General features: G+C 41.7%; 1 protein-coding gene and 1 pseudogene across 2 annotated transcripts; one reads left to right on the top strand and one right to left on the bottom strand.

Moving 5' to 3' along the window:
• Window positions 1-443: 443 nt before the first annotated feature.
• Window positions 444-23,197, top strand: SLC26A2 (solute carrier family 26 member 2). 2 transcript variants are annotated; one of them, XM_036080654.2, is made up of 4 exons: window positions 444-701; window positions 13,487-13,664; window positions 14,938-15,670; window positions 17,367-23,197. In XM_036080654.2, the coding sequence occupies exons 3-4, from the start codon at window positions 14,963-14,965 to the stop codon at window positions 18,882-18,884; spliced, it is 2,226 nt and encodes a 741-aa protein (XP_035936547.1). In that variant the 5' UTR covers window positions 444-701; window positions 13,487-13,664; window positions 14,938-14,962; the 3' UTR covers window positions 18,885-23,197. The 2 variants fall into 2 exon arrangements, with proteins under 2 accessions (XP_035936547.1, XP_077922860.1); XM_078066734.1 differs by lacking the exon at window positions 13,487-13,664.
• Window positions 9,900-9,982, bottom strand: LOC118528300 (U4 spliceosomal RNA; annotated as a pseudogene).

Consider the following 23,197-nt stretch of genomic DNA (forward strand, 5'->3'; position numbering starts at 1 on the left):
CACCTCTGGCTATTGGGACCTTCAGTGGAGAGTAGGTTACACTGAGGGCAAAATCCCCTAACTTCCCAGCTGACCTTTCCCCATTCTGGGCCTTCACTCCCCATCTACAAGGCGGGGGTGGGAGGGAATGGGGTTCCAAGGAATCAGCGATCAAGACCTTGCCCTCACGCAAACGCAGAACACTTAACAGCTCTAGACAGAACGCTTCCGGATTTCTCCTGACACGTTTTCCTCCCTGCGCCTTCAGAGTTAAGGCGGAAAACCGGCAATAACTCCTCGCAGGCGCGATCGGAGGAGGAATCGCCCTAAGAAGCTGGGACTCGTGGCTCCGCTGCCCAGGGCAGCCAATGGTGAGGAGGAGAGCGGCCAGGGGGGCGGTACCCCCGCGGGCCGGGCCGAGTCATTGGCTGGCGGCCGCGTCGCTCGCCGACGGGGCCACGTGACCGCCACCTCCTGAATGGTTGTACTGGTTGGGTCTTCCGCAGCTCTCGGTCGGGGGCTCCTGGCTGCTCCCCGCGGTCCCGCCCGGGCCCCGCCTTTTTCGGGGGCTGGGCGATGGGCGGAGAAGGGGACGGGCGGGTTAAAGGGAGGCCGGCCCGGGACCAGGCTACCTCTGCTCGCGCCGCGGTGTCCGCTCAGTCCCGCCACGGCGGAGGACGTGCCGCGAGCCCTCGTTGAGCGGGGAGGCCCAACACTGAGAGGTGAGAAGTGGGGAGGGGACGCGGGAAGGGAGAAGGGAGCGGTGCCGGCATGCGTGCGGTCAGCCGGCCCCTCTTGGCGGCATCCTGGCCTGTGTCCGAGGCGTGGTGGGAGGAAGCCCCGGCGTTGTGGCCAGGCCGTGGTAGGTGGGCGTGCGTCGGGGTTGTACCCTCGGTCAGCAGGGGCGGGAGCCGGAGCCAAGCCCCCCTCTCCCACCGCGGCCGTCCCGACCCTGCTTCTCGGCTACCCACCCTCTACCCCACATCTCGTCGGGGCCCCCGCACCTCGTAGATAACGGTGCTGTTCTTCTGCCGGAGTCCTCATCTAACCGTCTCGAACCCAGATAACTGGGAGAAAGACCGAGGAGATCGGAGCCGCCACCACCACCCGGCCTCCCACCCTTGGACAGATGGGGAAACTGAGGCTTGGACACGCGAGAGAACTTCATTATCTTGGTTTTTAAAACCACACACCTGGTTAGGTACACATCAGGAACTGTACTTCTTCGTAGACTAAGTTGAAATGCTTTCGCTGGATAGATAGGGACACTGAAAGGACACAGAGCGGGCCAGATCTTTGCCTGACATTATACAGTAAGTCATTTGCAGAGCTAGGACTTGTACCCAGCTGTTCCAGACTCACAGAATATCAGCCTGGGCCCTTTCTTTGCACAGATTGGGGACCACGTGAGTTAGAAATATACAGGCACCCATTAAACTTTCTGGCACCCATTCCAGTTCCTTTTTTCCATTTCCTTATTTCTAGGGCTCTTTATATAAAATCTGGAACTATGTGATATCCAATATTGGGGAAAGCAGAAATTCTTGTTTTTGAAAGTCGAGTGAGTAAGAAATGGAGAGCCAGTCCTGTTGGAAGAAATAAGCCCATTTTTTCCCTTCAAGAATCTCAAAGGACAGACTAGTAGCTGTCGTTTATTGAACAAATGCCATGTGCCAGGCACTGTGTTAAGTACTTGTGTTAGCTTTATACAACTTGCAAGTTAGATAATGTTATTCCCATTTTATAGGTGAGAAATTGATGCTGAGTAAAATGAGGTTTTTCACCAGTGCCATACAGTTGTTGAATAGTGTAGCTGGGATCTGAATAGAGATCTGTCTGACTCCAGTACATACCCAGTGATTCTCCTAGTATGGCCCTCACCTCACTGGCTCTGAGTCACCCAGGGTGCAGTCTTGGATCTCATTCCTGAATTTGCCTGAGAATCTGAATTTTAAAAGATCTCTGCATTTGAATATCACTGTACTATAATATGCTGCCTCCCAGGGGAAGATCGAGAATTTACATATTCTGGGCTTTGGAGAAGTCTAGATTAGATTTATGAGGGGTGAGCATTTTGAGCATTGACATTACTTTTAGTGAGCATAAACCCCCAAGCAGATGGTTGCCAAACTGTAATTTCTTGACATAGCTTAGTTATGGTGAATGGAGGTGGAGAGAGAGGGGTCACTGCTTTTTCTTTACTCCATAGCTATTAAGCTATCATTCATCCATTCACTCAACAAATATTTGTTAAGCACTTACTAGGTGCTGTACATGGTTCAAGGCATAGGAGATAACAACTGTCAACAAAACAAAGCAAGTTCCTGTCCTCATGAGAAAGACAATTAACCATAAATGAATGAATGAATGAATGAATGTAGTGCGAGATGGTGAGAAAGGCCATGGAGAAAAATAAAGCCAAGTAAGTGCGATAGGAGTGCAGGGCAGGGATGGGCCCAGGAGGGAGGCATGGTGGCAGCAATGGTTTTAGAAGTTGTGTCTGGGAAGGAACTGATTAGGACAGTAGTTGAACAGAAACCTAAAAGAAGCAAGAGACAAAGCCATGAACATAGCCCCAAGCAGCATTCCAGTTAGAGGGCCAGCACAAGTAGATGGAGGTAGGAACCTGCTTGGGTTGTTTGACTCTTGGCTGGGATATGAATTATTCTAACCAAAGTGTAGTTATAGAGGTAAATTTTACATTGTTTCTCCTGATAGAGAAGGAAAATGAAAATGTTACCAATGCATGTGTGTCATATGAGAGATAAGTAATTTTATTCTTAATCCTTTACCAAACCTGCTTCAATAATGTTGTGTAAACTGCTTCAAGCAGTTTGTTACCTTCACTTATTAAAATTAATAAGATTCAGAAATGAGTTGAGCACTTAACCACGAAATATTGATTTGAGCTAGCTCTTAAAACTTCTTAGCAAGGAAACAAATTTGGGGGTGAGGTGGTATTTTAGAAAGAGAGGGAACCTTGGAAATGGGAAAATGAGGGTTGAGAATCTGGTCCTACTAGTTGAGCAGGTGACCGGAGGAGAGGATTCATAACCTGTTCTCAGATTTATTGAGGAGTCAAATGGGAGGTGTATGTGAAATATTTTTGAAAGCATTGAATTACTGTTAAGGAACTATTTAATAATTCGATCGTGGTTTTACATTAAGTTATTTCCCTCTTGGGTATTTTACTTTTCTGTCTTACATTGGGCTTTATGCCAGAATAATACATCATAGCGCTTGTACTACTGGTATAAGCTATATGGTGGTTCTTCTTTTTGCCTCACGGACATAAATGAACATTGTTAATCATTTGTGATGACTGGAAAATAGGAAGACTTTTTTGTCTTTATTACATTTACTTGAAACTTCACCTGTTCGTTCATTTCAATAAATATAGGTATACCACTGTATACACCAATGGGAGGCATTGGGTAAGGTGTTGGGTTATGTAGGAATGAGGATGACTTGATGTTTGCCTTTAAATGAATACTGTAGTTTGAAAGACATGTAACTTTAAGTGCTAAGTAGTTATATGGAATATGTCAGGGCAGCGTAGCCAGAGGAGTTTCAGCCCCCTTGTCCTGTGGCATTTGAGGTGGGCCTTTAAGGATTAGGAAAAGGACCAAGATAGATGGAGATAGAAGGAAAAGGCATTCCAGATGAACAAACAACATGAGCGAAGACCCAGAGGAACAAAGGATGCTTAATATTTTCATGGATGCACCAGTGCATGGAAGGAAGCAAAAGAAAGGCAGGTTCAGCTCCTTTATGGAGAGAAGCCTATACTCAGCTTTTTAGGTTATATGCAGTAGAAGGTGGGGAACCATTGCAGATTTTTGAAGAGTGTATCCAAATGGTTTGATCTCATGTTGTTAATGAATGTTTCTCTTGAAGAAGAGGGAGCATAGCATGATGGTTCAAAAATGTTGGTTCCGGGACGCCTGGGTGGCTCAGTTGGTGGCGTTTGCCTTCAGCTCAGGTCATGATCCCGTGGTCCTGGGATCGAGCATCGGGCTCCCTGCTCAGCGGGGAGCCTGCTTCTCCCTCTGCCTGCAGCTCCCCCTGCTTGTGCTCTCTTTCTCTCTGGCAAATAAATAAATAAAATCTTTAAAAAAAAAAATGTTCCCATTAAGTGTTTAAGGCTAAAATATGTCTGTGGTTTTCAAGTAGTTGAACGGAAAAAACCCCAAACAAGTATGTTTGGAGAGTGCAGAAGTGCAGATGTAGCAAAACATTAACAATTGGTGAATTGTTAAGTTGTGTAATAGGTGAATTGTGAATAGCCAGTGTTCCATGTATCATTCTTTTAACTTTCCTGAAGATTTGAAGAGTTTCAAAATAAGCAGTCCAGAGACAGAGTAGGTGTGAATCAGACAGGCTTTGGCTCCAGTCAAAATTATTTGTAAACTGGGGCGCCTGGGTGGCTCAGTCATTGGGCGGCTGCCTTCGGCTCAGGTCATGATCCCAGAGTCCTGGGATCGAGCCCCGCATCGGGCTCCCTGCTCAGCGGGAAGCCTGCTTCTCCCTCTCCCACTCCCCCTGCTTGCGTTCCTGCTCTCGCTGTCTCTGTCAAATAAATAAATAAAATCTTTAAAAAAAAAAATTATTTGCAAACTACACAGCCCACACCAATTACAGCCTAGTTTAACTGAGATTTTTCCACATAAGTGAAGAGAGTCTCTTGGTAGAGGACTTGTTCACCTCAATAATAGGTTAATGTTAAGACTGCAAGTTTTCCACAAACTTTAGATCTAGTTTATTTTATAGGGTTGCTATTTATTTCCCCTTCTCTGTCTGCTTTTGGATTATTCAGTATTTTCTGTGATTCCATTTTATCTCCTTTGTTGGTTTATTAGCCATAACTCTTTGTGATTAATGGAATTGCATTAAGGTTTATAGTAGGAATCCTTAATTTATCACAGCCTACCTTCAGTGATATTAAACCATTTTGTGTATAGCATAAGAACCTTATAGTACTATGCTTCCTCTCCTCCTACTTTTGTTTATGTTAAAATATATATTTAACATAAAATTGGGGGCGCCTGGGTGGCTCAATTGGTTAAGCAACTGCCTTTGGCTCAGGTCATGATCCCAGGACCATTGCGGTCCCTGGTCAGTGGGGAGCCTGCTTCTCCCTCTCCCTCTGCCGCTGCTGCCCCTCCCCGCCCCCCCCACTGTTTGTGCTTGCCTGCTCTTTCTCTGTCAAGAAATAAAATCTTTTTAAAAAACCATAAAATTGGCCATTTTAACCATTTTAAATTTACAGTTTAGTACATTAAGTACAATTCCACAATGTTTTGTAACTATCTATAGTCGTTATTTTTAAAACTTAAAACAGAGACTGTAACCATTAAGCAAGAAATCATTCCCTGCAGTCCCTGGTAATCTCTAATCTATTTTCTGTCTCTAAAAATTTGCCTGTTGTAGATATCTCTTGTAAGTGGAATCATGCAGTGTTTGTCCTTTTGTGCCTGGCTTCTTTCACTTAGCATCACGGGTTCAGAGTTCATCCATGATGTAGATAAAGAATATCAGAACTACATTCGTTTTTAGTGGCTAAACAATATTCCATTGTATGGCTTGTACCACGGTGTTTATCCACTCATCTGTGGGTGGATACATAGGTTGCTTCCACCTTTGGGCTGTTGTGAATAATGCTATTATGAACAGTGGTAGACAAGTATTTCAGTCCCTGTTTTTAATTTTTATTTTGGGGGGGTTATATACCTAAGAGTGGAATTGTTGGGTCATATAGTGATTCTCTCTGTTTGAGGAACTACCAGACTGTTTTCCACCAGGGTTTGTACCACTTTACATTCCCACCAGCAGTGTATCAATTATCTTTCAGAGAAACAAAAATCAGATTTTAACAGTCAAAGGTAATTCTTTTTGGAATTTTTTTTGTTAAAACAGCTTTTTAAAAATAGAAACCAGTCCATTAACAAAATATTTATTAAATGCCTTCTGTGTGCCAAATTTTATGCTAGGTATTGTGAGAGTTTACAAAAAATGTAAAATATCTCCTTGAACAATTTTTAATCCAGTTGAGAAGGTAAAGCATATATTCAGCGCGTTTATTGAACATCGAAACAATGGGAATTCAGAGAAAAATGAGATAGCATTTATGTGCTAATGACCAATATACTCCTCTCTTCATTTATTTTTCCAGTTTCAGCTTCTCTCTTGTGCTTGATACCCCATTTCTTTTTTTTTTTTTTTAAAGATTTTATTTATTTATTTGAGAGAGAGAGAATGAGAGAGAACCCATGAGAGGGGATAAGGCCAGAGGGCAAAGCAGACTCCCTGCCGAGCAGGGAGCCTGATGCGGGACTCGATCCAGGGACTCCAGGATCATGACCTGAGCCGAAGGCAGTCGCTTAACCAACTGAGCCACCCAGGCGCCCTTGATACCCCATTTCTAAGTGCTCACTGGACATCCTCATTTGGACATCTAATAGAAATGTCAAACCTATGAAACCTAAGTCAAACTTCTTGTTGTCTCCTTTCTTTCCATTTCCTCCTGCATATTCCTATACATCATTCTTCCTTTTGTGTGGTCCACCTCACGATTCGTCTTAGATTTGTCCTCCTTTACTGTCTCTTGTCTGGTTGTACCGCTGAAATGTCAAACCTCTTGCACCCCTGCCCTGCCTGGGAGTTTATGCCTTTGTCAGCCGTAGCCTACAGGATGAAGTCCAGGCTCCTTGGGATCAAATGAGAAACTAATCTTTCACTCTAGTCTTAATCTCCTGCTGCTTCACCCCAGGAATCTGGCATTCTGGGTGACTTTTTCCTGGGTCTTAGATTATACTAGGACTTTCAACTGCCCTGAATTTCCTTTCCTTTCTTATTTGCAACTTCCTCACATTGGCCTATACCCTATTCCCCACTCTCAGAATACGACAAACCTCTGTTAATGGCACTTAGAGTGTTATAGCTTATCTGTTTATAATTGTCTTAACCCTTTGACTGTGGGTAAAAACTGGGTTTCTTATTCATTTTAGCAAGAACTTATTGATCTGTTATGTGCTAAGCGTTGTTTCTGGTCCTGGGGTTACAGTATGTGTGAGAAAGACTGTAATAGTTTCTTTAATGTATGAATACATAATAGAATTTCAAAAGTTACTGTGAAAGTGCTCTGAAGAAATAAAGCCAGGTAAGGGTTTAGAGAATAATGGGGTGGAATTATTATTTTCTTTGGAATGTTCAAGGAAGGTCTCTCTAAGGAGATGATACATCAGCTGAGACCTGAAGGATGAGAAAAAACCTGCAAAGATCTGGGGGGTGATTATTCCAGGCAAAGAGAACTTGAGCAAGTGCAAAGACCCTGAAAAGGGAATCAACTTGGCATGTTCCAGGAACAGCAAGAAGGCCAGTAGGAAATGAGGGTGGAGAGGCAGGCAGGGTTCAGATTTCGTAGGCTATTAGAGTCGCCCAGATAAGATGTGATGGTGGAGGGGAGTGAAAAGTGGTTAGATGCCAGGTCCTTGGGGCAGTAGGGAGAAGAGCAGCCAGGACTTACTGATGGATCATATATAGGATTCGTGGGGTAGGGAAAAGAAAGATTGACCCCTCCGTTTGGGGTCTAGGTTCTGATGCATTGTGTCTAGCACAGTGGTTCGCTTATAGTAGGTGCTTAGTAAATATTTATGATGTGATGAAGACCAGTACCCAGTCTCTAGGAGCTCCCATAGAAAAGTTAACCAATCCAACCTTGGAGGCCATGTTGGCACTAATGAACATTTGTGGAGTAAGCAAGGGTTGCAAACCCACAGAACAAGGATGGGTCTGAATTTTCATCCAATGGGCAGCAGTCCTTCCTTTTCTTCCAGGAGGCCTGCCCTCTCACAGTGCTAACTTCTCAGTCTTGGGCAAGGGCCTGGAACAGTTGCCTAGGCTCCAGTCATCCTGACTGCAGTTACCTGTGAATGGGATGGAGATGGGTATGGAAGCTATGATCTTCCCTGGATTTGTTGGGCAACAGTGAGTTGGAGGATCAGATGGTACTGTGTAAATGGAGACTCTGCCTTAGTTGTACCTGTTTATGGTTTAGTTTTTTTATCTTAAGCTATTTCTTTATTCATAAAAGGCAAAAAAAGTAAAATATTAATTGCTTAGTAGGAAAAGAAATATTAGCATAACAGATCAGAAGATGTAATAAGATAATATATAATTATTTATCAAATGAGTGATATTTTAAACCCTTCTCAGAAACCTTCAGGGATTCTGTGCTGTCTGCAGATCAAAGTCTACCTTTTTTAATCTGGCATACAGGATCCTCCAGGATCTCCCCCAGGTACCTTTGCAAAAGCTTCCTCTTAAACCAATTTCCCATGTGCCTCTGGTGCTGTAAACATTCTAATTTCTTTTCTAACAACCTCAGAACGATCTCTGAGTTTTCTTCTCCCCCATACATTTTCCAAGTCCTCTCTTATTCTTTCAACTCTGACCCAGACTTTAGAGCCCAGGTGAGACATGAGACCGGTTCTTCCCTTGAAGCCTTTCTAAACTATTCCAGCTCTTGGAGATTTCTCCCCTGTGCAGATGCTGTGATCATGGTAGTTGGCAGCTTCGGTTTTATGTAGCAGTGAGTCGTGGTGGCACATACATCCAGGTCGAACAAAACATGACTGTGGAACCGTTATGTTTCAGAGGCCGACTTTACCGTTCTCCTCTGAAAACGATTGCCCTCTGAAGAGGCATTTCAGTTTCACAAATTGCAAAACTGTTATATAAGCACTGTTAGTTAAAATTATATGCTGTAATTACCAAAAGTAGACATTGTTTTGCTTATATCCAAATCTTCAAATAGAAGTTGGCTGACCACTATCGGGCATATATAGAAGAGACGTAAGCTCTCTTCTAGTCCAGGGCTCTAGCCTCTCGGTAATTCACACGGGAATTGTGCCAGTGCTGCTGATTACGCATCTGGATCCAGACTACCCTCTAGGTGGTCACAGCTGCATGTGTGCAGTTGAAGAAGAAAGTACAGAAATGTCTTTCCTTTTGGTGTTGCCTGAACTCCTGTTGTTTAATGCATGCCTGTGTAAATGTACTTTTCAAACGTTTTATTGTTTTTCCTTCTGATTCCTGCAAAGTAATGTGGACAGTTCGAGTGTTTTCCTCTTGAACCTTTTCTTTTCTCACTCTTAGTGAGTAAAGTTAGTAAAGGGAGAAACTAGCCTCGACGCTACGGTAGAATCATGTTTTATTGATCTTCAGGCAATGTACAGTTTGTATTTCAACTTCCTTAAAATGGCTGTCTGGCTGTAGGCTCTATTCCAAGGATAAACACTGTCATCTCTTAATTTTCATGAAGCAGTTGATGAATACTATAATTGAAAGCAGTAATTGCCTTGGGGAAATGAGAGGATTTTGGTGCAAAAAGGGATATTTGAAAAATATATCCCAAAGGAGATATTTCCACTTGAAAAGAAATATTGCTTTGCATCCTACTTTTTTTTCTGTATTTGAGTTATTTGCTTAGCAAATGTTGTAGTTCCTATTTTTAGAAAGCATATACCTGGACATTTTGGAGGATACAAAGATGAATTAGAGTGGAGCTTGCTTTCAAGGAGTTTAGTTTGTATGAAGGTCATACCTACAATTTAGTTTTAAGACAATTTTTAAAGTAGCTTTATGTTGCCTTGAGTTTTAATATACGTATGAAAAAGAAAAAAATATAGTGTTGAGGAGAATTTTAGGAGGTGAGTAGGACAGATAAAGGAGACTATAGAGGGCTTTTGGATTCAGACTGATGGCTCTGTCAGTTCCACTGCTAGGACTGTTTATGAATGAATGCCTAAATTTTTGAGAGCTAGAGCTGAAAAAGGACCATGGCCAAGAGTATAGCGAACGGAGAATGGGGTACAAGTTTGTAGTTGTCAGTGCTAGGTAGCAGGTAGGTGAAAGTGGGATGTGTAGGGTAGCTGAATTCTATTAGCAATAATCGCGCCTCGGATAAACCTCATTGGCTACGATACTGCCACTGCGCAAAGCTTAGGGTAGCTGAATTCTAACGTGTTTTGAAGTATCTGAGGTTAGAGAAAGCTAATTAGATAGGTGATAGGAATAGCATCATGCTCAAAAAGAGCTATGCTTAGAGTCCTAAAATCTGGATTTTATTACCTGGCTCAGTCACTTACAAGCTAAATAAATGACTACATTGGGCAAGTGCTTTCTATATATATATATATATATATATATATATATATATATATATATATATATATATATATATAAAATAATCTATCTATATTTAAAGTAGGTTTCTTGGGGCGCCTGGGTGGCTCAGTTGGTTAAGTGTCTGACTCTTGATCTCAGCTCAGGTCATGACGTCAGGGTCCTGAGATCTAGCCCTGTGTCAGGCTCCATGCTGGGCGTTGAGCCTGCTTAAGATTCTTTCTCTCCCTCTGCCTCTCCCCCCACCCTTCCTGTCGTGCTCTCTCTCAAATATAAGTAAGTAAGTAAGTAAATAAATAAATATTGGGTTTCTTATAGATAGCATATAGTTGGGTTTTATTTTTTTAATCTAATCTGACACTCACTACCTTTTAATTGACACCTTTAGACCATTCACAGTTGTAATTATTTCCATTTGTTTTAAACTCTACCATCTTGTATGGTACTGGCACAAAAATAGACACATAGATCACTGGAACAGACTAGAGAGCCCAGAAATGGACCCTCAACTCTATGGTCAACTAATCTTCGACAAAGCAGGAAAGAATGTCCAATGGAAAAAAGACAGTCTCTTCAACAGATGGTGTTGGGAAAATTGGACAGCCACATGCAGAAAAATGAAACTGGACCATTTCCTTACACCGCACACAAAAATAGACTCAAAATGGTTAGAAGACTAAATGTGAGACAGGAGTCCATCAAAATCCTAAAGGAGAACACAGGCAGCAACCTCTTTGACCTCTTCACAGCAACTTCTTCCTAGAAACATTGCCAAAGGCAAGGGAAGCAATGGCGAAAATTGGGACTTCATCAAGATAAAAAGCTTTTGCACAGCAAAGGAAACAGTTAACAAAACCAAAAGACAACCGACAGAATGGGAGAAGATATTTGCAAATGACATATCAGATAAAGGGCTAGTATCCAAAATCTATAAAGAACTTCTTAAACTCAACACCCAAAGAACAAATGATCCAATCAAGAAATGGGCAGAAGACATGAACAGACATTTTTCCAAAGAAGACATCCAAATGGCCAACAGACACATGAAAAAGTGCTCAACATTGCTCGGCATCAGGGAAATCCAAATCAAAACCTCAGTGAGATATCACCTCACACCAGTCAGAATGGCTAAAATTAACAAGTCAGGAAATGACAGATGTTGGCGGGGATGTGGAGAAAGGGGAACCCTCCTACACTGTTGGTGGGAATGCAAGCTGGTGCAGCCACTCTGGAAAACAGTATGGAGGTTCCTCAAAAAGTTGAAAATAGAGCTACCATACGATCCAGCAATTGCACTGGGATCCGAAGGGGTATGTGCACCCCAATGTTTATAGCAGCAATGTCCACAATAGTCAAACTGTGGAAAGAGCCAAGATGTCCATCGACAGATGAATGGATAAAGAAGTTATGGTATATATATACAATGGAATATTATGCAGCCATCAAAAGGAATGAAATCTTGCCATTTGCAACGACGAGGATGGAACTGGAGGGTATTATGCTGAGCGAAATAAGTCAATCAGAGAAAGACATGTATCATATGACCTCACTGATATGAGGAATTCTTAATATCAGGAAACAAACTGAGGGTTGCTGGAGTGGTTGGGGGTGGGAGGGATGGGGTGGCGGGGTGATAGACATTGGGGAGGGTATGTGCTATAGTGAGTGCTGTGAATTGTGTAAGACTGTTGAACCACAGACCTGTACCTCTGAAACAAATAATACATTATGTGTTAAAAATAAAAAAAGAAGAAGAAGAAGATAGCAGGAGGGGAAGAATGAAGGGGGGGGAAATCGGAGGGGGAGACGAACCATGAGAAACTATGGACTCTGAAAAACAAACTGAGGGTTCTAGAGGGGAGGGGGGTGGGGGGATGGGTTAGCCTGGTGATGGGTATTAAAGAGGGCACATTCTGCATGGAGCACTGGGTGTTATATGCAAACAATGAATCATGGGACATTACATCAAAAACTAATGATGTAATGTGTGGTGATTAACATAACATAAAAAAAAAAGATAAACTCTACCATCTTGCAAGCTGTTTTCAATGTGTTCTATCTACTTTTGGTCCCCTTTTTCCTCTTTCTTTGTTTTCTTTTGGATTGAGAATTTTTTATGATCCCATTTTATCTCTACAATTGACTTATTATTTATACCTTTAAAAAAATTTAGTGGTTACTCTTGGGTTCACAATATACATCTATAATCAGAGCCTACCTTCAAATAATAATGTATCACTTCACATCTAGCTTAAGACCCTACAATTCCCAATTCCTCTACCCATTTTTTGTGCTATTTTTATACATTTTATTTTGCATATGCTATAAACAAAATACATTCCTATTGTTGCTTAGATGTTTATCTTTTAGAGCAATTAAAGATATTTTAAATTAAAAAATTATTTTATTTTCATATGTTCCATTCCTGGACTTTATTTCTTTGTTGTGTATTGTGTAGACGTACTTTCTGTCAGCTATATGTATATATAGTAGTGCTGGTCTACTGGAAATTCTCTTAGTGTTTGTCTGAGAAAGTTTTTACTTCTCCATCTTTTAAAAGATATTTTCTCTGGGTATAGAATTCTGGGTTGGCAGCTGTTTTTCTGTGGTAAAGGCATTACTCTTTTATCTTCTGATGTTTCAGATGAGAAGTCGGCTATAATTTTTGTCTTTGTTCCAGTGTGTTTAATGTGTGTTTTTAATTTGGCTGTCATCGGGCTGTTCTTTGTCTTCAGGATTTTATCTTTGTTTTCAGCAGCTTGAATATGATATATGTAGGTGTAGAGTTTTGTTTCTGTTTCTGTATTTGTTCTTTTTGGTATTCTCTGAGATTCTTGGATCTATAGTTTGGTGTCTGTCTTTAATTTTGGAAAATTCTTGGCTACTATGTCTTCAAATATTTTTTCTGCCCATTCTTTGTCCTCTCCTTTTGAGATTCCAATTGTACATAAGTTAGATTGCTTAATATGTCCCATAGCTCTTGGATGTTCTCTTACATTATTGTTATTGATTTAAAAAAAAAAAATTCTGTTTTTCTCTTTCTTTTTCAGTTTGGGTAATTTCTATTGACCTGTCCTCAATTTCATGGATTCTTTCTTTGGCTCTGTCAAGTATGTTGATGACCCTGTCAGAGGCATTCATTCTTCATCTGTTACTGTGTTTTTCACTTTTAGTATTTCAATTCAATTCTTTCTTACAGTTTCTGTCACTCTGTTGCATTTTCTAGTATTAACTTTTATCTTTTTCCTTCCCAGATAGCAGCCATGTAGGGCAAAATTTAGATTTTCTTAGTTTTTTCTTATGCCTCTTTTGCATTTCTTAGGTTTGGAAAAGCCTTTTGACCCAGGAATCACTAAGAGCTGTTCCAAAATAGAAGGACATAAGAAATTTATTCAAACTAGCTTGGCCTGAGTAGGAAGTAAGAAGAGAGTTATAGACGGGTTGCATTGAGGAATGAAGAGCTGCTGTGTGTATCCACAAATCTGATTGACTTGCTCAGGGTAAGTGGTCATCTAAATCTGTTCTTTTCTTCTTTATCTACTTAATAAGACCATCAAGTAACTATTATTTCACTCTTGTTAAGTGGGATGACCAGCTATAGCCCCTTCATCCAAAAAAAATTAATGTGTGTTACTTTTACAATAAAGCATATATTTTTCTGTCAGTTCCAAAACAGGAAATTTTCTGAGTCTTCCATTTAGTATATTTTATCTCTGTTTGGCCACAGTCATAAAGTTGTGTGTTCATTTGTTCTTTGATTCATTCAAACATTTTGTAAGCCTACTGTCTCAGAGTTGCTATGCATTTGTTGGTGATTACAATGACGAACAAGATATCCTTTCCTCCAGGAGCTAGAGAGACTCTTACTTAACTAACAGAAGAGTGTGATTAGTACTATAATGAAGGTGCAAAATGCTATGGGACACAGAGGGTATAGTGATTCACTTGAGCTAGGGGATTGGTCGGTGTAGAAGAGGTAGCATTTTAACTGGGTATAAAAATGATTAGAATCTTGATGGGCAGAGAGGTCAATGGCCATTCTAAGCTAAGCAAACAGCTAACTCAAAGACATTGATTTGTGAAGTATCTGGTAAACAGTTTATGGTCTACTCCAAGAAGAAGACCATCTTTTTTTTTTTTTTTTTAGATTTTATTTATTTGACAGAGAGAGACACAGCGAGAGATGGAACACAAGCAGGGGGAGTAGAAGAGGGAAAGCAGGCTTCCTGCGGAGCAGGGAGCCTGATGCGGGGCTTGATCCCCAGGACCCTGGGATCATGACCTGAGCCGAAGGCAGATGCTTAACGACTGAGCCACCCAGGTGCCCCGAGAAAAAGACCATCTTATGTTTCAGGGACTTGCAGGTAGCAGTGAAGGTTTGAGACTAGATCCTGTTTGCGGTACACCTGGAAGTGAAAAACTTGGAAAGAAGACAGTGATAGCAGGAGTAGACAGGCCACCCTGATACCTTTTCTAGAGGAAAAAACTGCAGGGGGGAGCCACGCAGACATGAAGAAGAATTCTTGATGGTTTATACTTTTGGGAAGTCCTATACCCAATGACTTATTTGCTTTGACTTGGCTATTTGTAGTCTGTTTTTTGTTTTTGTTTTCCCTGATCAAGACATATGAAGCTCAACTAAAGAAAGTGAATATAAGATACCTATCCCCAAACTGAACTCCTTAACTCTCATGAATGACAAATAGAACTGTTAAAATATGTGAGCACTGAGAATTACTTAATCCATTAATTCTGGTGTTTTCTTCACTGTAGGAGGCTAAAGCATCTATCTCCAGAAATGTCTTTGGAAAGTAAAGAGCAATATGATCTGTCACCCAAGAATTCAGTTGAAGGAAATCACCAACACAGTCCTCTGTCTGATATGCATCCGGAGCTTGAAAAGGAGTCAAGTACCGGCTTGAAGCAATTTGAAGCCAGCGATCAATGCACACCTTATCGTAGGATCCATATGGAGCCTCAAGAGAAACCAAGTACTAACTTCAAGCAATTTGTCACTAAAAAACTGCAGAAGAGTTGCCGGTGCAGTCCAGCCAAAGCCAAAAATATGATTTTGGGTTTCCTTCCTGTTTTGCAATGGCTCCCAAAATATGATCTGAAGAAAAACATTTTAGGGGATGTGATGTCTGGCCTGATTGTGGGCATCTTATTAGTGCCCCAGTCCATTGCCTATTCCCTCTTGGCTGGTCAAGAGCCTATCTATGGTCTGTACACGTCTTTTTTTGCCAGCATCATTTATTTCCTGTTGGGCACCTCCCATCACATCTCTGTGGGCATTTTTGGAATCCTGTGCCTTATGATTGGTGAGGTAGTTGACCGAGAACTACACAAAGCTGGCTATGACACTGCCGGAAACGCGCCTTCTACCTTAGGAATGGTTTCAAATGGGAGCGCGTCATTAAACCAGACATCAGACTGGCTGTGTGACAGAAGTTGCTATGCAATTACCGTCGGCAGCACTGTGACCTTTATGGCTGGAGTTTACCAGGTAAGAAACAGTGGAGGAGGGGCGCCTGGGTGGCTCAGCCGTTAAGCGTCTGCCTTTGGCTCAGGTCATGATCCCGGGGTCCTGGGATCGAGCCCCGCATCGGGCTCCCTGCTCGGCGGGAAGCCTGCTTCTCCCTCTCCCACTCCCCCTGCTTGTGTTCCCTCTCTCGCGTGTCTCTCTCTGTCAAATAAATAAATAAAATCTTTAAAAAAAAAAAAAAGAAAAAAGAAACAGTGGAGGAAGTGGTTACTTCTAGCAAAAGAAATCACTGTACGTGACATGTCAGATCTGTAAAGGATCTCAGAGATCATAATGAGTAAAGCTGTCATTCGTTGAATGCTGCTTAGGATATGTGAGGGTTAGAGCCAAAATTCAAACCCTGGTCTGACTCCCCAGGTAAGTTAAGGCTGCTTCTCTCTTCTCAATCTTAGGCTGCCCTCTTAACCAATGAGTTTCAGTCAGTCAGATTGTCATTTTTGGTCATAAAAATGTTGACCAGAAAGGGACCTGAGATCACTCAGTACAACTCCTTCATTTTATATGTTGAGAAACAATGAGTTTGCTTGAGATGGTGAGTCGGCATTAACAAGCAGGAGGAGGATGACAGGCTGAGGGTTGGCAAAAGGAAGAGGGCAGGAGGTTTCAAATTATAGGTGCCTCCCCTCCCCACCTTTAGATTTGCTGCTCTAGTGAGTGACTCTCACCACAGATAGCAATTTTCTTGGACTTCTGGGGAACAAGTTGAGAACCACTATTTCATGTTATTAGCCAGAAGAAAGGATTAGAAAATGAGATTCTCTTCGGGTCTCCCATAGAATCTGCTAACCCACCGTTATCATCATGCCCCTGTCTTTTGGCATCCAGGAGTTAATGCCAGCATTAAACCTCTTCTCCCTTATAGGCATTTGGTTCCAATATGGGCAGGGGGAGAGTAGCTCACTTCATGTTGTTCCTGGTGAAGAGGAGAGGGAGAAGTGGATAATGTGCAGAAGAGTGATGCTCTGCAGGGTCCGTTTTTGCTTTTTTATTAGTATGTCTCACCAATGAGAAAGGGCTCTGTAGAATTCTGAGGAATCATTGGGAAGAGGAAAAAATAAAGAAATAAAAAAGTTTTGTCTCTGAGGATGCAGATTTAGTATGGGGAGCAGTTTGGCATAAGCACATATACACTGAATGAGAATAGTTTCTCAGCATGAGGTTAAAGAGTGTGTTCTATAATAATTTTAAACGTGATTCTTTGATGTGAATCCAGTTTTTTATCAGTTAAAACTTCACTTTTATTGTAATGATTTGTAATTTAATGAAAACACATGGTTTTTTAATTAGGAGAATTTTTCCAGTTTGAGTTTTTATAATTTCTTGTGGATCCTTAAGAATTTTTTCTTTTTCAAAGAGGTCTGAGCTTTATTCGTATTTAAGAAACATTGTAGAAGAAGGCGAATCCTAAGTTCTTGTCTCATCTGGGCTGAGTAACAGTGTGACTTTGGGCTAGTTGCTTAGCCCTCTGAGTGTCAGTAAAATGAGCCCTCTCTTTGTAAAACGAGAGGACTGATGTACAATTGCGTTTTTTTCTACCTCTGACATTTTGTGATGCCCCAATGGTATGTCTCCATGCAAAGCAATGCCAGGGTATTTATTGGAGGGTTTAGAAGCTCTTTGACACTTACATGTAACACTTGTATATCCTTCCTTCCAGGTAGCGATGGGCTTCTTCCAAGTGGGCTTTGTTTCCGTCTACCTCTCAGATGCCTTGCTGAGTGGATTTGTCACGGGTGCCTCCTTCACTATTCTTACATCTCAGGCCAAGTATCTCCTTGGGCTCAGCCTTCCTCGGAGTAACGGTGTGGGCTCGCTCATCACTACTTGGATACAAATCTTCAGAAACATCCATAAGACCAATCTCTGTGATCTCATCACCAGCCTTTTGTGCCTTTTGGTTCTTTTGCCAACCAAAGAACTCAATGAGCACTTCAAGTCCAAGCTTAAGGCACCGATTCCTACTGAACTCATTGTCGTCGTGGCAGCCACATTAGCCTCTCATTTTGGAAAACTAAATGAGAAATACAATACCAGTATTGCTGGGCCCATTCCCACGGGGTTTATGCCACCGAAAGCACCAGACTGGAACCTAATTCCTAGTTTGGCTGTAGATGCAATAGCTATTTCGATCATTGGTTTTGCTATCACTGTATCACTTTCTGAGATGTTTGCCAAGAAACATGGCTACACAGTCAAAGCCAATCAGGAAATGTATGCCATTGGCTTTTGCAATATCATCCCCTCCTTCTTCCACTGCTTTACTACCAGCGCAGCTCTTGCAAAGACCTTGGTTAAAGAATCAACAGGCTGCCAAACTCAGCTTTCTGGTGTGGTGACAGCCTTGGTTCTTTTGTTGGTCCTCCTGGTAATAGCTCCTCTATTCTATTCCCTTCAGAAAAGTGTCCTTGGTGTAATCACCATTGTAAATCTCCGGGGAGCCCTACGCAAATTTAAGGATCTGCCCAAGATGTGGAAGGTTAGCAGAATGGATACAGTTATCTGGTTTGTTACCATGCTGTCCTCTGCACTGATAAGTACTGAAATAGGCCTGCTAATTGGGGTTTGTTTTTCTATGTTTTGTGTCATTCTCCGCACTCAGAAGCCAAAGACTTCATTGCTTGGTTTGGTGGAAGAGTCTGAAATCTTTGAATCCGTGTCTGCTTACAAGAATCTTCAGACTAAGCCGGGCATCAAGATATTCCGTTTTGTAGCCCCTCTCTACTACATAAACAAAGAATGTTTTAAATCTGCTTTATACAAAAAAACTCTCAACCCAATATTAGTAAAGGCAGCACAGAAGAAGGCCGCAAAGAGAAAGATCACAAAGGAAACAGTGATTCTCAGTGGAATCCAGGACGAAGTTTCAGTGCAACTTTCCTATGATCCCTTGGAGCTTCATACCGTAGTGATTGACTGCAGCGCAATACAGTTTTTAGACACAGCAGGGATCCATACACTGAAAGAAGTTCGCAGAGATTATGAAGCCATTGGCGTCCAGGTTCTGCTGGCTCAATGCAGTCCCTCTGTGAGGGATTCCCTGGCCTCCGGAGAGTATTTCAAAGAGGAAGAAGAAAACCTTCTCTTTTATAGTGTGTACGAAGCAGTGGCCTTTGCAGAATATCAGAATCAGAAAGGAGTATGTATTCCCAATGGGCTGAGCCTTTCCAGTGATTGACTGAGAAAGTGGATGGAAAGGAGAATGATGTCCAGCCAATAGGTTAAGGTTTGAAGTATATAACATTTTCTAGTTCCACAGTGGAAACTGCTGCACTTGAAATTTTAACCTGGGACGCCTGGGTGGCTCAGTCGGTTAAGCGTCTGCCTTCGGCTCAGGTCATGATCCCAGGGTGTGGGGATCGAGCCCCATATCGGGCTCCCTGCTCAGTGGGGAGTCTGCTTCTCCCTCTCCCTCTGTGTGCTCACCCTCGCTCTCTCTCTCTAATAAACAAATAAATCTTTTAAAAAATTGTTTTAACCTGTTGGTTAGACATTATTCCATTGACGCCGATGGCCTCTGTAGGTAGACAAATGCAGCAGAGTTTATAGTTGGGCAGAATCACAAAGAAGAAAATATTGTAGTTTCAGGTTTTCTTGCAGATATGAGGTATTCTTGGAATTAAATAAACATCTATTGAATTGAACTGTAAAGTAGCCCCCAAACTCAGTTACCATGCTGTTGTAGAAGATAAGCATTTGGACTCTTCCTTGAGAACCAGGAGGTAAAGCTGACGTTGACGTGGCAAGTGCTGGAGCCCACTCGCTGTGACACTTTGGAGAGGGAGTAGAAAGGAGCAAGACGACAGTGTTGTGCCTTCTCTGATACCAGCAGGCCAGGAGACTTCTGAGGCAAAAGGTTTGTTCTTGTACTTCTCTGTTCCCAGTCTTTGCTCCCTAGACGGCAGTAGGATCTCTGGCTTTGAGTAGGAGAGCACCATCCCTTAAGGCAGGGAACCACAGGCGCAGTCTTATCGGGGGTGGGGTGGCTGAGCAGGCTGGTGAAATCCTACTGCCGGCCTCATGTTACCTAGAGCATTCTTTGTAATACATTTGATGTTTTATTCCTGCCTTTTTATTTAAGGTAAGTAGGTAAGTGAAGAGCTCTTCTTCATAATCAGCCAAAATAATAGGAATCCTCCCTGTCTTTTCTGTGATCTCAATCTGTCCCTGTTTCTGAGTATTTCTCTACCATTAAGCTCTATTGTAGCTTTCATTCATTTAGTGTTTCTCGTGGAATCTGTCTTACACTGCTGTGGATTACCAGCAACAAGCTTGCTAGGTAAAAGGCACAATGCTGACTCCACAATTCTAGACAGCATTTTAAATGAGCTTGAGGCAACTGTTAAGGATGGATTGAAAAAAGGAATGATTGACGGTTTCCCTTAAGAATTTGTTTACTTAGCAGTGGATTTTTTTTTTTTTTAAAAGATTTTATTTATTTATTTGACAGAGACACAGCGAGAGAAGGAACACAAGCAGGGGGAGTGGGAGAGGGAGAAGCAGGCTTCCTGCGGAGCAGGGAGCCCGACGCGGGGCTCGATCCCAGGACGCTGGGATCATGACCTGAGCCGAAGGCAGACGCTTAACGACTGAGCCACCCAGGCGCCCCCAGATTTTTCCTTCCTTCCCATGGCATTTTAGCAAGGGTCCCCTGGGGATTGACAGTCTTCCTCAAATAGAAGGTACTATTCATCTTTACTCTTGCAGGAATATTTTATTGTAACCAATGGAAAGGAGTGCATGGAAGTGATAAAGTGCTTCCAAAAGAACATCAATAAATAATTGGTAGATGTTTTAGTGAAAACAAAACTGATGCTTACTGCCGTGCACCCTATTGATGTATAATAAATACGGATGACAGCGACAGCTTTTACCTCTTTAGGTCACCTAAAACTGTCATGCAAGAGGATTTAGAAACATCACATTCATACATCCCAAGTTCTGTGTATATATTATTTCTGATGGCTGGCCACAGGTTGTGGCCACAGGAATAGTTCCTTTTTAAAAGCAAGAATGTCCAACATTAAAAGCTTTTCATGCTGTATGTGGACCTTGATAGGCAACAACAACAACAAAAAAACAGGTTTTCCAAAGTTAGGACTAGGAGACTAATTGATGTGAGACTGAAACATTTAGCCACACTATTTAAAGCAAGCAAAATAATTACAGAAATGCAAATCATTTTTAACCTGTTACTACATTCTAAACAACTTAAATTTATTTATGAGAAGCAAACCCTATGTGTAGGGCATCTGTTGGAGTGGGACACTTTTAAACATATGTAGCCTCCTTGTTGGCTCCAGAAACTCCAAGTGTTGCGTTTCTATTGGTAGAGCTCTGTCCATCTGTTTACATGGAAAATGCCTTTCTATTAAAACAAAACTGTTTCTCAATAAAAAAAAAAAAAAAGGCTGGATTTCTGTCTTGGAAGTGATTGACTTCATGATTAAATGTAATAGTACTAAATTTTGACATCCGTTTACAACTTAAGTCTAGAAATACTAACTGCTGTTTGTTATGTGGGCTTTTTTCTTTTGTTGGTTTTTAGCCACTATTTGCCCTTTCTGTCCAGTTTTAGGAATAGTAATAATAAAATCACCGTGTCTTGGTTAGTTGTTTGTTTTTAATCCCTCTTAACCACCCCTCCCAAGCCAGGTTTGAATCCAGACCATTATAGATGTCTAATGCCATGTGAGAGAGTAAATGAGTACATGTTCAAGATGACCCTATCATTTAGCAAACACAAGCAAAAAAAAGTGTCCAAAGAATTTGGAAAATGGAGTAACAGGATCTGACTTTACCTGACACTTCTGTCCATATGTGGATATAAACAATTCTGAAGCTTTATGCAATTAGCAGATTCTTGAATTATGTTCTGGTTTGTTCCTCTTCTATCCAAACAAACAAACAAGAGATTCTACTTTTGGCAGCCACTTGTAAAAACATTTAAGATTTCACTAGAATTTGTGCCTCACTTGTCTGCTTGAGTTGAGGTCCACCTATACTGACACATTGTTGATTGCTAGTATTTAAAGAAATCAAACCTGAAACTAAAATCTAATTCACCAACAAAACTATTCTTTCCATTTTCTTTCTTGCTGAAGGCTTGGATTTTAGTTCAGTAGCTGATACTTTTACACACTTTATTGATACAAAAATATCTTGCTTACCCTAAACTTTAGAGTCTAAAGGAAGCATTTTCTCATTGCTTAATAACAAATGTATAAAATTCTAAATATCTTAAAATAGTCATTTAATTGAAACATAGTGTATACATTCTTGATGGTTAAAACTTTTACAGTTGGAGGGGTGGAGTATGCCAATGCACAGAAAGAGTAAGGGTAACATTCAAGAGGAGTGAAGGGAATACACCGTTGAAAAAAACTCTTGGGGGTGCCTGGGTGGCTCAGTCGTTAAGCGTCTGCCTTTGGCTCAGGTCGTGATCCTGGGGTCCTGGGATCGAGCCCCGCATTGGGCTCCCTGCTCTGCGGGAAGCCTGCTTCTCTCTCTTCTACGCCCCCTACTTGTGTTCCCTCTCTTGCTGTGTCTCTCTCTGTCAAATAAATAAAACAAAACAAAACAAAACAAAAAAAACCTCTTGGACCAAATGGGGAAGAAAGGAGAGGGACTCAGTTGAATAGGATCCAATCCCTGGTTAGCCCCACTCAGCAGTAGGGAGATCAGGAATAGGAGCCACACCTTAGTTTGACAGCAGGGTCAGAACTGGGTTCTGTTTCTAGAAAGGGAGGGCAGATTCACCAAAGCTGAAAGAGCTGAAGAGCCTGTGGTACCCCAGAGGTGGGGCAAAGGCCCAATTGACTGACTCTGGAGCAGAGACTGAGGGACTGTAGCCTCCGATGGCGGTAAAAGTGACAAATGTCTAATTGACAATTTTTTTTTTTTAATGGGACCAAAGGAAAACAAATTTGGATAGTCCAACTTAGCTTTTAAACAATAGTAGTCATTGAAACCAAAATTTGGGTTACAGTATGATAAATGGTGATCTTTAAACATGTATCAAGATGTTAGAGAGTTCATTAGACTATTCTAATGCTAATGAATATGTTTTAACAAGAACAGTTATTCTCTGCAGGTGTATTTTCTTAATAGTTTGTCACCAAAGAACACATTATCTGGGTTTTAGCCCTACTCTTAATATATAAGTGAGAAAAAGGCAGTGAATTTCTCGGGAACTTAAATGGAGTCTAGAAGTTACAATGATAAATTAGAGCTCTGTGATCTTTGTTGATGTTCTTAATGAATTGTTTTCCTCTCTCCGTTGCTATAGATGAGCTATAGGTTCTTTGTGCCCCAATGTAAATAAAACCTCAATACTTGGGGCGCCTGGGTGGCTCAGTCATTGAGCATTTGCCTTCGGCTCAGGTCATGATCCCGGGGTCCTGGAATCGAGCCCCGCATCGGGCTCCCTGCTCGGCGGGAAGCCTGCTTCTCCCTCTCCCTCTCCCTCTGCTTGTGTTCCCTCTCTCACTG

Source organism: Halichoerus grypus, chromosome 2, assembly GCF_964656455.1.
Source record: "Halichoerus grypus chromosome 2, mHalGry1.hap1.1, whole genome shotgun sequence".
NCBI classification, from domain to species: Eukaryota; Metazoa; Chordata; class Mammalia; order Carnivora; family Phocidae; genus Halichoerus; species Halichoerus grypus.